Source organism: Lygodium microphyllum, chromosome 7, assembly GCF_053477565.2.
Source record: "Lygodium microphyllum isolate KBCC chromosome 7, Lygodium_microphyllum_v1.1.10, whole genome shotgun sequence".
NCBI lineage: Eukaryota > Viridiplantae > Streptophyta > Polypodiopsida > Schizaeales > Lygodiaceae > Lygodium > Lygodium microphyllum.
Genome location: NC_141141.1, coordinates 35,861,445 through 35,877,332, shown reverse-complemented (window position 1 = coordinate 35,877,332; position 15,888 = coordinate 35,861,445). Strand labels below are relative to the sequence as shown.

Below are 15,888 nucleotides of genomic sequence, written 5' to 3'. Positions count from 1 at the left end.
ATGTGTTATTATATGCAACAAGGACCTCTTGGGTATAGACAATGTGATGACCCTTCATTGCCCACCACTAATGAGGATCCAAATTTCTTTACTCATGGCCCCTAAATTGAAAACGGATGCTTTTCTTACTACTATGAATTGTGGCTATGGCATTATCTCATCTCCTCTTCTATCATCTTCTCTTAGGAGAAAGATCGCTTGGAACAAGAAGAAGTTTAAAGGGGTGGCAACTTTTGAGCAACAACCATTGCTACAAAGGCAAAGTGGGCTAGATGGGGAGGCCCAATAGAAAAGGAGCAAAGGGGGATGAGGGATGGGAGGCAAGGGTATCAACTACCATAGAGGGAGACTAAAGCGGTAACAATATTGGTGGCCAAGAACAGTCACAAAGCTAAAGAAGAAGAGGAGACAGAAGGTAATAAGGATGAGAGAGAGGAGAGGAGGAAGTTTGGAGAGAGAGAGAGAGAGAGAGAGAGAGAGAGAGAGAGAGAGAGAGAGAGAGAGAGAGAGAGAGAGAGAGAGAGAGAGAGAGAGAGAGAGAGAGAGAGAGAGGGGGGAAGGGGGGAGGACAAGAGAGGAAGGGCTTGTAGGAGAGAAGTTCTGGTGTAGAATTGCAAACCATGCTTAAATTATCATGTTATCACATTTATTAGGTAACACTAATGTTAATACATTATCAATATAATATTAGTTAGTAAATATAGTTAATAAATTAGTTATTGTATTGATTAGGAGTTTTGAAATATGATAAGCACTAAAACGTAAGAACAATATTCCAAGTTAAGCCATTTTCCTTAAATGTCTATGTTTCTATGCTTTATCTTCATCTTTGTCTTCCAAGTTCAATGTTATATATTCATCCTACATGACCTTACCAATGAAAGGTATTTTTCTACTTTCATACCTCTCTTTTCATAATTATAATTGTAATGGAGGTGCCTTGACTAAATGGCCTCCCCATCTTACCCGTTATTATAGAGCAATGGCACCTTCAACTCAGCTGCTATTGCTAATTTCGTACTACTAGTACCAATGCTCTATATTAGTAAGGTTGGTGCCACTACAATGTATTGTTGATTTTGTACTATTGATACTAATGATGTGTATTTTTAAGGCTAGTGCCACTATTGTGTGTTTGGGTATTAAAAAATCACCACAATCATATTGTGATTGAACCTATGTCAATGTTGTTGGCAATAACGATGATGGCCACTATCGTCTTACTGTCATCACTTGAACAAAGGCAAATGTAATCTTCATATGCACAATCTTTCCCAAGATTAGAAAATACATTTTTTTCTTTTTGTCATAATGAATAGTAAAGAAAAGCAAAGAAATGTGTATATCTTTTTGAAATATGGGGGAATGGCACCTCATGAAACAAAAAGGGACTTATGCCAACTCTTTAATATGCTTCTTGTATAGCATCTTTGTGTGTTTTTTTGTGTCACTACTATGCTTTTATGAAGTAATGAGTTAATTCTTAACCAAAAAATTTAGTGAAATGTGAAAGCTAACATATCTCAAACTTTGACCAAGAAACTTCTAGTTATGAGTTTTATGTTTTGCAAGGTGCTCTTTATCAACACAATGTCTTAGACAATACGACAAGTTTCCAACCAAATTTGATTAGGTTCAAAAACTTGTGAGTATTCTTCATCTAATGCATAGTTTAAGAATAACATTTCATTTTCCTTAGATATGATTAAATACATATTCAATTCAACAGTACTAATATCATAAATTTAAAAATACACATTTAGTTTTCATACAAAGTTTAAAAGACACATTCATTTTGACTAGATATGGGTAAAAGCAACTTCAATTCGATAATATTAATATGATTCATAAATAGTTAAATTTTCTAGAATAAGTTACTCCATGCATTACTATTGTAGTCAAAAGATGTAGCACTTATTTTCCAATGTAAAAATATCAAGTAATCTCAATGGAAAAGACAAAGACTTGGTCAATTTTTAGTCATGAAAAGATAGTTGAAATAATAAATCTCATGGGTTACAATGCTTTGGGGATTACAATATGTGGGCCAAACATTTGGCTTTGTCCTATTTTATTAGATTTCCAAGCTTACATCCCATTTCCAAAAGCCAAGATGCTTTGAGGGCTATTTCCTCCCATACAAAGTCTATGTTTTCTCCTTTGAAGACACTAATATTTCTCTTTTCCTAGATTGTTTGAAGGGTCATGTCTAGTTACACAAAGTGCTATTGATTTATGTTTTTCCATGTTGCCAATGGTGCTGAAGACCTAGGCCTCCATGAGTTGGGAGGGATTTCCTAGTGTAGTGAAGTTCAATTGGACTTGGGACCAAGCAAGGTAGGCATAGCAACCATCCCAAAAGATGTGCTTGAGAGATTCATCTTGTCCACAATTGCATCAACCATCTATCATGCCTCTTTTTCTCAATTTGAGCCCATATAGCAGTGCTCTTGCCATGATCCTCTATAGGAAAACCCTATCCTTGAGCAGGAGAGATAGGGACTAGTTCCTGTCAAAATGGATCAAGAGAGAGTCTCCACTAAGGTCAGTTTCCCAGCCCTTATTGATCTAGGTTCGGTCAAATGTAGTGCTCCTCTTGATGTTTTTTACGCTTAGAACAACCAAAATCTTCTTGTCATCAGGTATAAGGTTGTTGTTGCTCTCCATACTAGAGGAGAGCAACCAAGATCTTCTAGTCATCAAGGTGTAAGGTTGTTGTTGCTCTCTTATGTACTAGAGGGCTATTTAAACTTGCATAGTTCTACACTATCTAGAGCCAAGATAGCTTAAGTGCTTTGGAGGAATCTGGCAGTGTGTTCATGGCTTCCATGAGAGCCACCCTTGTTGGACCTTAACCAATGCTTAAAGAGGTGATAGCCAACCCTTACCAAGTATGTTCCTCATTTGCTAAGCTGAGTAGCTAGTGGGGGGTCAAATTGCTTAGACCAAAAGACTTTCTCATTCGGCATTCGACCCCGTGCATTTAGGGGAAATCTTGCCCTTTGCTTTATTGAGGATTGAGGCCCAACCCTTGATGAGGTCCACTAGCAAGCAAGCCTAGGGCATTTCTTGAGACCAGCACTATTTCAGGAACTTAGCTTTGAGTATAATGGTTTGTAAGGTGGGGTCCAACAGTCCTAACCTTCCCTGACCCTTGGGGAGCTTGCGTGTGCTCATTTTGATGGGAGACATGTATCTAGAGCTTCCCATCTTGCCCCATAGGAAGTTTCCTATCATGGATTTCAATTGAATCTCCTCCTTTGACCCCCATTTGATGAAGGGGAGATAGAATAGGAGAATGGGGTTGATGAACAGGCTTAAGATCTCGAGTTTCACATGGAGTGGCCATCTTGTCAACTTCCAACAGTTTACCTTAGCTTTAGTTTTCTCTAGAACCCATGAGGATTGAAGAGCTTCTATTGTGGCTACCCCAATGGGGATGCCCAAGTATCTAAAATTGCCACTGATTTATCGTGTTGTCTTTCCATCCCCAGTTGGCTAGGTGGGTCTCAGTAACACTCATGAGAGCAGATTTTTTGAAGTTGATACAAAAGCTTGCTACTTGGCCTGTAAATCTCAAACAATTGAAGTGCCTGAACCACATTCTGGATTAAATTCATAGGATCATGTGGATCTGGATCTGGATATCCCATAAGTGGGAAGAAAATTATTATGAAGTAAATTGAAAGCCTAATTATGTGGATATGGATATCCCATTAGTGGGGAGCATCAAACTCAAACTATCCTGGAGCCTGGGTAGATTTGGTGAAGAACAATGAAAAGGTTAAGAATCACTTTGAATTTTGAGATATAGATAACAAAGGTTGGCAAATAGTCAAAAATAGGTGTGGTTGCTCAGCACCTAGCAACATTGCAACAAATCCACCTCCTATTAAAGACTTCTAGAACAAGGTTTCCATCCTTTGCAATAGCAAGAGCAGGGCTAGCACTTTTGCTCCAACTCAATAGAATCCCTTTTCATCAATTGGAAAAGGAATTCCTAGGTTTCAATGCTAAGATCCAATCAGCCAACACAAAATGCAACTACACCCATCACTTGCTTGGGGATAATTAGGGTTGGTTCATTGCACAACTCAATGTTGGTCCCAAGGTAATAGAGACCAACTCAAATACAAATCAGCCTAGTGAAATGGCTAGTCTTGGGATATGATGTTAAAGGACTTGAGCATGACCTCTCTCATAAACAGACACATGATGGACAAAATGAGAATTTTGCTTAAACTGGCCTCCCTTAATGAAAAAGCACTTAACGGTGATGCCAAGAGGCATCTCCTTTGGTTGCGGATCTACAAAAATAATATTTATGTCATCTTTGTGCGACAACACAAGCTTCACAAGTGGAGTGGGTTGCAATACAACCATAAGGATAACATTTGCTTCATGGGAGGCTTGCTTGGTTCATACTTAGGATGCATGTCAATCATTAAGTCAACCCGCCCTTAGTTTGCAATGCTCCTATCACTCTAATGATGGAGGTCTATTCTTGGTGTCAATCATGTGGAATGAAGAATAGATCCTTGTGGCCAACATCTATGGCTCCACAAATAGAAGAATCAAGATCAAACAATGGCAAAGCCTTGTGCAAGTTCTTGAAGACTAGCATCTCTTTGGAGGGGACTACAATATGGTCACATCACCTTACGATGCCTCCTCTCCCTCTCCCACCTTGCATAGGGAGAAAGAGGATGTCTAGAACCTTGCAATTGAACACCATGACCTCATAGATGTGGCGGACTACTCAAGCATGCACAGACCACCCTACACCTATGATTCCCTACGTAGTAGAGGCTATTGGGCACAAGTAGGTAGATGGTATGCATTGGGCTATGGAGAATGGCTCCCACTAATCACATTGCTATACATTGATTGCTCTTGTCTCTTGTCGGATAATCATCTAGTAGTACTAGAACTAAGAGCGGTCTCCCTCAGCACAACTCAAGTAAGCACAAATGGCTAAGTGTCAATGCTTGTCACTGAAAACAATTCACATTCAATTATACGATAATGGGTGCTACTCAAAACTTAGTGAAGGTCATCAACAACCACCTCCTAGATCCGTGGGGCTACTAACTTGCAAGGCGCTTAGCTTTGTAATGTGGAAAGAAAGGAACTCAACCCAACCTAAGAGATGCTAACAAACCTCACCTCGACAGCCAATTCTAGGCTCTGAGGAACGAAGAACTCTAGCCCCTAACCAAGTGCCATGCAATGTAGTTTGACAGGCATCTCTCACCAAGGAGCTTGAAAAAATAAGCTTAATATTCAACAAAATACTATCCTCAGGGATTAATTGTATCTCCCTTGACTTTATAAAGGGGCTTCATCGACAAAGGCTTAAGGAAAGCCTGGTGGCAATTCAAGGCAATGATGACATTTGGATAACTAACCAAACCACAAATTGGAATGCTTTACAAAATTCTATACTAACTTGTACAAAGTTGAATTGTAGGATTCAAATGACCAAGCAACTGACACTTTCCTTGACTCTATTCCAAGGGTCACTGAGGAGAAGAACGCATGACTCTTGTTACCATTCAGCCTAGAAGAATTGGAAATGACTCTTAAGAGTCTCGACTCCCACAAATCACCTGTTCATGATGGGGCGACAATCCCTCAAACACAGTTGGAGCACCATAGGGAGCAACATCCAAGCCCCAATTAACAAACATTGGCAAGAAGGAGAGCTTTCCCATTCTTGGTGTAAAAGCATCATCACCCTCATACTAAAATAAAAGCATTGCTCCTGTATCAACCACCACTAGAGGCCCATCTCTCTCTCCTATGTGCAATATACAAGCTACTAACCAAAGCCCTAGCCAATAGGTTGATGTTGCTATTTAGCAAACGCATCAACACATACCAATATGGGTTCATTAAAGGCCAAAATCTTGCAAGCATAAGCCTCTAAGCAAGAGGTAGTCTTCTTACAATTGGATATTGAAGAAGCCTTTGACAGGGCCTCATGGGCATATATCTAGAAAGTGCTTAGTAAAATGGGCTTCCATAGCAAGATAGCCAACCTACCTCTATTGCTATTAGGCCAAGGACCCAAATATTTGTAAATGGAGGGCTCCTAGACCCATTTCCTATTTCCAAGGGAGTGAGGCAAGGCTGCCCCCTTATCTCCTTTCTATTCGTCGCTCCTACTCACCCCCTTTTTTGGCTCACGGAGAAGCTAGTTGAAAAGGGAGAACTTAATGGAGTCAACTATAGAGGTAAGCAACTTATCAGGCATGGTTTCGTAGATGATCTCCCTGAAGTTGTTTCCATAAAGGTTTCTCACACGGGAAACATTTTGTGGTAAGGTTTCAAGTTTTTTAAAATTGGACCCATTCATGTGGAAATCCATTCAAGTTTTTCACAAAAAACCCCACACAGAACCCCCATTCGAAAACCCTTGTGGGAATAGATCCCTTGTTTTGGTTTTGCTCTTTAAAATGTTTGATGCGGAGACTGAATCGAGATATTAAATAAATTACTGTGTCGATGACCTTTTAGTGGGCGTGATAGGAATCTTGGTTAGCACTTAGGCTAGTTACACACGAAATAAGGGATGTCCACTTTGTAAGGTTTAACTAATCAAAACACTTATTTAAGGGTTGGGCGTCCGCAATCCTTTACACATTAGAGAGGACATGAATTGTTGCTTCCCTACTAAACAAGTGAACTCCCTCCCTGCCCACTTTGTAAAGTGGCGAATAAAGGTGTACTTTTTACATTTGCAACCAATAAAAAAATTATAAATTTATTTTTTAATATTTTAAAACAGATTATATCTATTTGATGTGCAAAGATATGATGCCCATGTCCGTGCTTGGTTTCAAAAAGTGCATTCCCACACTCAGGCGGGGGTTGGCCGTCCATTACTTCGTGCGTAACCGGCCTTAGCAGGTGCGAAAGCGTGGTCATGGGCCCACCAAAGCAAAAATAGAACACGCGGCGTAAGACGAAAGGCTGGAATCTTTCGGGGGAGCGAAGAGTGCGAGAGAGAGAGAGAGAAAAGGGAGAGAGAAAAGCGAAAGAGAGAGAGAGAGATTCCAAAGCAGCAATGACTGCTCTCTCCGTTCCCGTTCCCGTTCCCGCTTCCTCTTCATCCTCCTCCATGTGCTGCTGCTACTGCTTCGGACCAGAAGAAGCACTCAAGAGCCCGATAATAAGAGCGCATTCATCGTCCTCCAAACGCAGACTCGCAGGCGCTCTCATCTTCGCGGCGGGCCTTAGGACCAGAAGACTGCTCTTCGGGTCTCCCCAATTCCTCCTCCGCCTGCGTCTCCCCTCCATCGCATCCGCAGCTTCTCAAGAGGATCCTCAGCACAGCCGCCCCCCCACTATGCTTCTCACTGCAGACCTAGATGACGGGCCGACCGTCGACACCCCAAATACATCCCTCCTCTCCTCCCCGCCAGCAACCCTCGCTGTCCCCAAAGTACTCACCCTTCCCACCATCCTCACCCTAGGACGCGTTGCTGCTATTCCGGTTCTGCTCTTCGGTGAGTTTTCTTTTCCCGGTTTCCACATTGTATCCAGTTGTGTGATTGTGTGGTTATTTCTGGGTACTTGTTATCGCATTTCTTCAAACTGGTCCAAAATCACCAGCATTCTGCTTGTGTTGTGTCTGGTCCCTCCTGGCAGATCCATTCTTGTTCTGCACGCCTGACACATGCACCCCGACAATGATTACACACACATTTAATTCTTCAACCATCTTGCTCTCCTCCTGCCTGATTTTGAAAACTATCCATCAACCTAGGAAAAGTTTACATTGATGTTGAATGACTATTTCAATGTCACCTTCAGGATTTATTTTACTTTTCTCAAGATGAGGAATGCTGGTTGACCGGCTTCCAAAAACTATCAAAGGACAATCCCCACTACCTGGGTACGCAGTGGGTTCAGAGAGGATTAAGCAGCAGTCCGCTCAGGGTGGTTCCATGCCATTCACCATTCACTGATACGTCTCTATATGTCTCTCTTTCTCATGCATAGCTGGTATGCCGCACAATGATGACCTCCCGTGACCGAATAAAAGTTTTTCAAACGTTATGATGGCTGACTTGAGCCATATTTAATCTCCAAAACTTTGGCTCTTTTAGTACCAGTGACCTGGAACAAAGTTATGGCTCATTCTCTCACGAATAATTTTGTCTTCTGCCCTCAAAGTCTGTTGTACCTACCATGTGAGCAACGGACTACAAAGTGGTTCAGAGCAGCAGATGTGCTCTGTTTCTGTGTTTCCCAGCCAGTTTTGTTGCTTCCAACAATGCGGAACTCAAGATGTAGAGAACTCAAAGAATAAATGAATGAAGAATGCTGATATGCTGACTGATTTAAGGGGCCTCAAACCTCTGTGTCTTGAGGACAGGGGATGAGGCGAGCTGAGAGTGGTGTTGAAGACATCAAGACAGCTCCTAGAGTGTGTCATCCCGGCATGCAGCAGCAGCAGTCAGCAGGCTGAGGTAAAGATGTCGGATGGTGATGGCAGCAGAAAATGTTGGACCAGCAGTGTAGTGCAGCTGTGTGTGGGTTGTTGATGACATCAGCAGTCCATATGGACAGTTGGTAATCAAATGTCTGCTGGGCGGCCTGCAAATCTGCAAAATGCAGGCTGTCGATGATGGCAACAGGTAGGATGATGATCCCAGCAGCTTGGCGAACTCTTGGATGGCAAAATACAGGTGTAGGAAGGTTGTTAGGGGCAGTGCCGCAGCAGTGATGTTGCCAACAGGGGCAGCCTAAAGAACAATTATATGGACCAGGCAGCTGAATAAATGCTCTACCATAGAAAACACAAAAACCATTGTATGACAAATGCATGGACTGACAAAGAACAGATTTAGGGTTAGCGTAACTTAGAAACAATGAACACAATGAATAACGAAGAATGAGTACCGAATAGAATACAATGCTCAATGCAGCAAACACACTATGCAGTGAAGAATATTGACCCTTGAACTCCCATGTCTCGATGACTGGGGCAGAGAGTATGAGCTGAAGAGTGTCTCGTACTTTGACAGATCCTGAAACGCAGCAAGATGCAGAAAATGCAAGCTGGGGGTGACTCTAGCTGATGCTGATAGCAGCACTGGGTAAAACACAGCTGCGCAAATGCAAGATCGGGAGGATGGGCAGCAGCTGCCTTGATGTTCAGCAGGTAGATGATGGCTGGAAATAGTCTGAATCTGTGAGCAATGGTTAAGTAGGTTTGTGCTATGGGACATAGGCAATCTCTAGGAATGCATTTCTCAATTAGGGTTTGTGCTATGGGACATAGGCAATCTCTAGGAATGCATTTCTCTTTAATAAAAGGTTTAATTACTTAATTAATTGATGTTTGGGATTGTTTTAATAAAGCTTATGCATTTTTAGCTCAACTCCCTTTGAGCTCCAAAATTGAAACTAGAAAGGGACTTTACTAGCTCAATTTAAAAAAAAAAAAAAAAAAAGCTAGGGCATCAAGCAAAGGGTGTATATTGGTTGCCCACCAATAATCTACTAAGATTATAGAGGCGATGGTTATCTTACCAAGGGAGTCCAAGTGATCACCCCAAAGAGGCCAAGGCATCAAAGAAGGGTGCTGGTCGGTTGCCTAGTGGCCTATCAGGACTTGCAAAGAGAGATGAAACCATAGTGGACTTTGCTTGTTGCTTTTTAAAAAACAGAGGGCTTTTTAATTGTTTTGAGTAGATTTAATTGTAAGTGAGTGTTTTTAATCAGTGCTTATTATATTGTGAGGTGTCCCATCCTAAAGCAGCTAGAATATTGGGCCAAAGGTACACGTCAGCTATCCAAGGACCTAACAAGACTATAGAGGTGATGGTTATCTTATCTCGGGAGCCCAAGGATCATCCCAAAAAGGCCAAGATATCGTACAAAGGGTGCTTGTTTGCTACCAGTGGCCCATCAAGACTTGCAAAGGTGATGAAACCACTTTGAACCTTTTTTTTGGTTTTCTAGGGAGTAAATGTTGTCAGAAGTGGAGCAGCGGTGGAAGCATAAACATGTGCTGAAATAAACTGCTGAAACACAAGACAAAAAGAGAAAAGAAAAGAACACGATACAGATGAGAACTCAAATGTATGCACGGGAAATGGAATCCATATATCTGAACACGAGACAGTCGCATACAACAGTGAGTCACTGGCTGCGTGGGCACTGGCACTGGCTCCTCTCTCCACAGAGTCTGCAGATGGTGAAGATGATGATGACGACTGAGGAGGAGCATTGAGTATAAATAGGCTGAAAAAGTGGGGAGCAATAATGCTGGTTGGACAGCATTAATGTTGGCCGACTAGTGCATAAATATGCTCCACTGGCATAAAATGCCACACCAGAAAAATACCTAATAAAAATGCCCAGCCCAGATCAAGCTCAGACTCACACATGAGCTGACAAATACTCTGCTAACACCCTCTCTCAGATCATGAGTGATCTGATACAATACAATAGTACAATGAAAAGGGATCAGAAACTATACAACATAGAACCACCAAGTAGAACCATGGATATCCAAGCAGTGGGTGATCAAGCCACCATCAAGGTGCCTCGGAGAGAACCTGATGTCGATGTCGATCGTACCAAACACCTGAAAATAGAGAAGATCATAGCATGTCTCTGGGTCCATCACTAATGTCTCGCAGTAGCATACAAGACCATCCTGTCAAAAATGCCTCTGAACATAGGTGACCATGGATTCCCCGCCTTTGACTAGACTGCCAAAGTGTCCCCTCATGTGAGCTCCAGACGAAAGCCTCCCGCTCTCTGTTAGATAACCAGCTCAGCATGAACCTGGATGTCAATTCCAGCTCCAGGATTTGATTCCGCCAGACTGAAGTCGATGCGTCAGGGACGTGCCTCTCTGGAACCTGTGCACCTGTATAAAAGTATAGATGAGGTGCGGCTACCCCATCTGAACACCCGCTCACACTCCCTCTCTGGCACAAGAGAGTCGTGAGGGATGTCCTCATCACCACCACTAGAAAGCAGCTGAGGAAGGGGCCACCAAGCCCTTCCCGTGATCCAAAGAAGAGGATCCCTTCCGCGCCTTGGACTTCACCTTGGTCGGAGGATTGGAGTCGGAGTCTGATGAAGGAGAGGACTCATCGGTAGAGCCAGCATCCCGCTTCGTCTTCTGCTCCTTCTTCCTGGAAACCGCTAACTTCTTGCAGTCCTTCCGCAAATGTCCCTTCTTGCCACAGTGGTAACACTGGGCCTTCGACTTCTTCTTCCCGTCACCCCTCTCTGAAGCTACATAAGCCTCACCTCCATAATGTGCCGGAAGCCGCCCCTGTAATCTCAAGGATGCCTCATGCTTAAGAAGCATCGAGGTCATATGTGTAAAACTGACAGGAGTCAATGATGTCTGCGCCCGCAAAGCATTGGCCACTCCATCAAACTCCGGGGGGAGCTTGTAGAGGACCGTCCCGACAAGATGCACCTCGGGAAGAGCAAATTGCATGTGTCGAAGCTGGTCCTGTACCTGCGTAACACGAAGAAGAAAAGACTGAATAGTATCTTTCGGCTCAAACTTCATCTGCTGGAGCTGGCCATAAAGTGTGACGGCCCGCATGGTGGAAGGTGCCTCGTACATCTGTTGCAACTTCTGCCATACTTCAGGAGATGTCCTACAGGAGGTAACCGCCGGTAAGACCACTTTAGAAATACACCGAAGCAACGCCGAGTAAGCACGGGCATCGTCCGAGTCCCATGTGAGCACCGCTTCCTCATGGTTGTCCTCATCAAAATCTTCAGGAAGAGGAGAAGGACGGAGAGGTCGAGCAATAGCTCCACAGACGATGTACCATAACTGCTTCTGCACAAACCAAGCTTTCATGACAGCACTCCATGTGAGATAATCAGGTCCATGTAACTTATTATCAGTGGAAGTGCACGGAGGAGCCATATGGAGAGGATAAGGAGAGAAGTAGAGAAGAGATGGAATTTAGAGAGGAAACACAGCCAAAACACAAGCACAGACTACAGAAAATGAGAGTTCACATGCAATAGAAGCCAAAATCTGATCAATAGAAGACAAAATCTGCTGCAGAAAGTCAAAAAATCAGTCAAAAACTGCCAAAAATAGAGAAAACGGCCTGAAGTAACAGTCACCCAGCCACGAGAGATGCTGAATCAGCAAAACGCAGGCTGTAAACTGGAGAAAAAAACAGGTAGAAAACTGTCGCCAGCAGCTGCAGATGAAAAACGCAGGCAGCAGAGGGTGCGTAGGCAGCAGGCGATGGCAAAACTGCAAAAAACGCAGGCTGAAAACAGCCCCAAAACAGGTCGCCTGGCTGCGACAGCAGTCGTCTGATCAGTAGGGGTACAAAACAGTCCCGAAATCAGCAAGAAAACACAGCAGAAACACAAATCCTGAAAACTGATACCATGTCAGAAGTGGAGCAGCGGTGGAAGCATAAACATGTGCTGAAATAAACTGCTAAAACACAAGACAAAAAGAGAAAAGAAAAGAACACGATACAGATGAGAACTCAGATGTATGCACGGGAAATGGAATCCATATATCTGAACACGAGACAGTCGCATACAACAGTGAGTCACTGGCTGCGTGGGCACTGGCACTGGCTCCTCTCTCCACAGAGTCTGCAGATGCTGAAGATGATGATGATGACTGAGGAGGAGCACTGAGTATAAATAGGCTGAAAAAGTGGGGAGCAATAATGCTGGTCGGACAGCATTAATGCTGGCCGACTAGTGCATAAATATGCTCCACTGGCATAAAATGCCACACCAGAAAAATACCTAAAATACCTAATAAAAATGCCCAGCCCAGATCAAGCTCAGACTCACACATGAGCTGACAAATACTCTGCTAACAAATGTGCCATGGGAAAAATAAAGGGATGGTTAGATTCAATGTTAGAACTTAGGGGACTATCCCAAATACCTGTCCAGGGTGTTAGTGATGAAGGAAAACGATGAAGAGATATGGAGGAATGGTGATAAAAGAACTGCTATTGGATATAGCTCAAGATCTGATCAAGGAGGGTGCTGTGCATAATGAGATGCATAGATAAATACTACATGATGAGAATGCACATGCAATAAGGTGCCATTTGGACAATGTTCCTCGTGGGGAAATTGTTCACTTGCCCAAGCGCCCTTTTATAAAGATGATGATGAACATACAATGCAAAGGGTAGGTACAATAGAAAAGGGAGGTAGAGGTTGAAGACAAATGCCGAAACTTGTAGGTACCAACTTCGAAGTGAAGGATAAGAACTCCCTCTCAACGATGTTGATGCTAAAGCAGGAATAGGAACTGGTGCAGAAACATGATGTCCATCTTTGTGTAGTATAGAGAACCATAGTAGAGTATACCCCTTAGTTAAAAGAGGCAAAGTAAATATATCCATACTCAATCTCAAGAGAGGACACTTGTGTTGTAGGCAAGCCTCCATCTCAACCTTGGGAGAGGGCTCTAGTGCTAGTCGAGAAGCGTCAGGATAATAGTCCACCATGCAAATGCATCTAGTGGATGAAGAAAAAATACACGACACTTCCTAATTGGAAAAGCAAGGAAAGAGGCAACCCCAAGGCAATTGGGATTGCCCTTAATCAATCTTGGGAGATGGATCCGATGCTGGTCAACTATTGTAGGCACAACCACCAAAGTAGTAGTCCACCTAACATGAAAAAGAAATAAACTAGAGTAATAAATGATGTTAAATAATAAAGGCACCTTAGATGAGAAGAAAAGCAAAACGAATAGTAATAGGCTTTATAGGTTTTAACACACTTTGATGCACATGGACTCTTTCCTGGTCTTTTGATGGTGCCATTCGTCATTAGCTTGATCTGGTGCTCTCTCCAGTGCCTTGGGCTACATGCAGGGAGTGATCAGTCCTCTTTTATATTTAGCTTTCATTTAGTTCAATGTAGATTTTCTTCTTCTATTCTCTTCTTTGATTGTGGTCTCTCTCTTTCCTTCTCTCTCCATGTTTGTGTTTCCTCCATTGTTGCACATTCTTATATGGTATGATTGCCAAAGTGAGGACTTAAAGTTTCTATGAAAAGAAGAGGGATGAATATAATGACTAGGCAACCTTCTCGGTGGTGTCAAAGGTTGAAATCTTGTAAACATAGCAATGTATCACTAGAGAAGGTTGAAAACTGATCACTCGAGGTAGAGAATTGTCAGGTGACAACATGAGAGGTGTTTGCTGATATAGATGGCATGCTGGACAGCAAAAACACAGATACTGCAGCAGTCTCCTAGTGGGAGAGATGGTAGTAGCTTTGCTTGGCACTAAATGTTGAAAATGTAGGCTGATCAGTTGCTATGATGACACAACAAATGGAGAGTTCCAAATAGTAGGGCGATGGCTGAAAAAAGGCCACCTAGGGCTGGATAGTGATGGCGGGCTTTAGTCGGTGATGGCTGGACAACAGATGGTTCGAATCTGCATGGTAGATTGAGAAACATGCACAAAAGGATTATGCTGAATGGTGGGCAGCTTGTCTATTTATAAAGCGTGTTTTAGCTCAGCACTTGGATGTTCTATCACCACTATCACTCATACTTTTTCTTTGGTACTGGAGAGTTGTGAGGGATGACAGTACCACTAGGACTAGAAGAAGGATTTTGGGGCTGTTGTGGCCTTTGTTGCATGGCCTGAATTGGAGTTGAAATCTGAGGATGATTATGATTCGAAAGTTGGACAAAGAGTAGGAACAATATCATGTTAGCTTGAAAGGCTACAATTTCTTGTTGTCAGAGTCTCACTCTCCTTGCTCTTAAGGAGGGTTTGTTGGATATTTCAGAGCTTAGTGTGTTAACTTGCTTTAGCTTGTGTGCCTAAAGGTACAAGTGTGGCTATATGTATGAACAGCCCCTAATGGCTTAGATATTTTAAATAAAATCTATATATTATTTAGGTCAAGGAAAAAAGGTTACATGCCTAAAAAATTGTACTTAGTCTCATACTTCAAACACATCATTCACTAAGTTTATTCATTGTGCAACATCTCTAGTGTATATGTCATGATGACATGAAATTTCAATGCTTTGATTAGCATTTGATTAAAAGTTAATCAAATGTGCAAAGGTGACTTGCACATGTGAGATGTAAGATAGTTATTTCATCATGTGGGATCTAGGACCCTAAGATATGGTGGGGCAAAACTTGTCTATGCAAGTGGGAAAAACGTGTTTGAGGTTGGGAGAGGGAAACAGAGGGTCATTCCACCCTTGTATAAGTTGAGAGAGAGAGAGAGAGAGAGAGAGAGAGAGAGAGGGGCTACCATTGCTACTATAATAGTTGGCAGGCCATTTCTAGCTAGTAGTAGACCCTCTTAAGAGCTGATGATATGCCCAAAAGAGATGATAGGAGTAGATGACAGCAGTTTGAGAGTTGTTTTAGCGAGACAACATCATATTCGATGTGTTTCATTAGCGGAGACAGCTTTCATAGCTGTCTAGATAGGGCAACAATTGATTTCTTCCATTTTCTTGTGATGGAAGTTTGAATTTTCTCTCTTCGACATTCTCTCTCATCATTCAGCCATCTCTCAAGTTATCTTAGCAAAATCCAACCATTTGAGTCATCACAGGTGGAGATTTTGGTTAATCTCTGATGTAAACCCTAATTTACAGCACAAATTAGGGTTTTATAGTTGCCTCAAGATGTATGCTCCGAATTGAGGGCCTAGGACTTGAATTCCGGCAAATGAAATTGAAGAATTTTAGGAAGATTCAAGAGGCCAAGCAGCTAATATCAAATTTGGGGCTAAATTTGTCTTGCAAGGAGCACAGTGAAGTCCAATTCTTGCTCAAACAAAGGGGCAAATTGGTTTGAAGGCTTATTGGTCAAGTATGACAGCAAGGGGCACTTGGATTAGTGGAGGAGAATA

At 42.5% G+C, this 15,888-nt stretch overlaps 1 protein-coding gene across 1 annotated transcript in view; it reads left to right on the top strand.

Moving 5' to 3' along the window:
• Nucleotides 1-7,038: 7,038 nt before the first annotated feature.
• Nucleotides 7,039-15,888, top strand: part of LOC148033340 (CDP-diacylglycerol--glycerol-3-phosphate 3-phosphatidyltransferase 2-like) — a 91,383-nt gene continuing 82,533 nt past the window's right edge. The window contains exon 1 of the mRNA XM_087681254.1: nt 7,039-7,511. Coding sequence (XP_087537380.1) covers nt 7,070-7,511 — 442 coding nt within the window. The 5' untranslated portion in view covers nt 7,039-7,069. The remainder of the gene's footprint in view (nt 7,512-15,888) is intronic.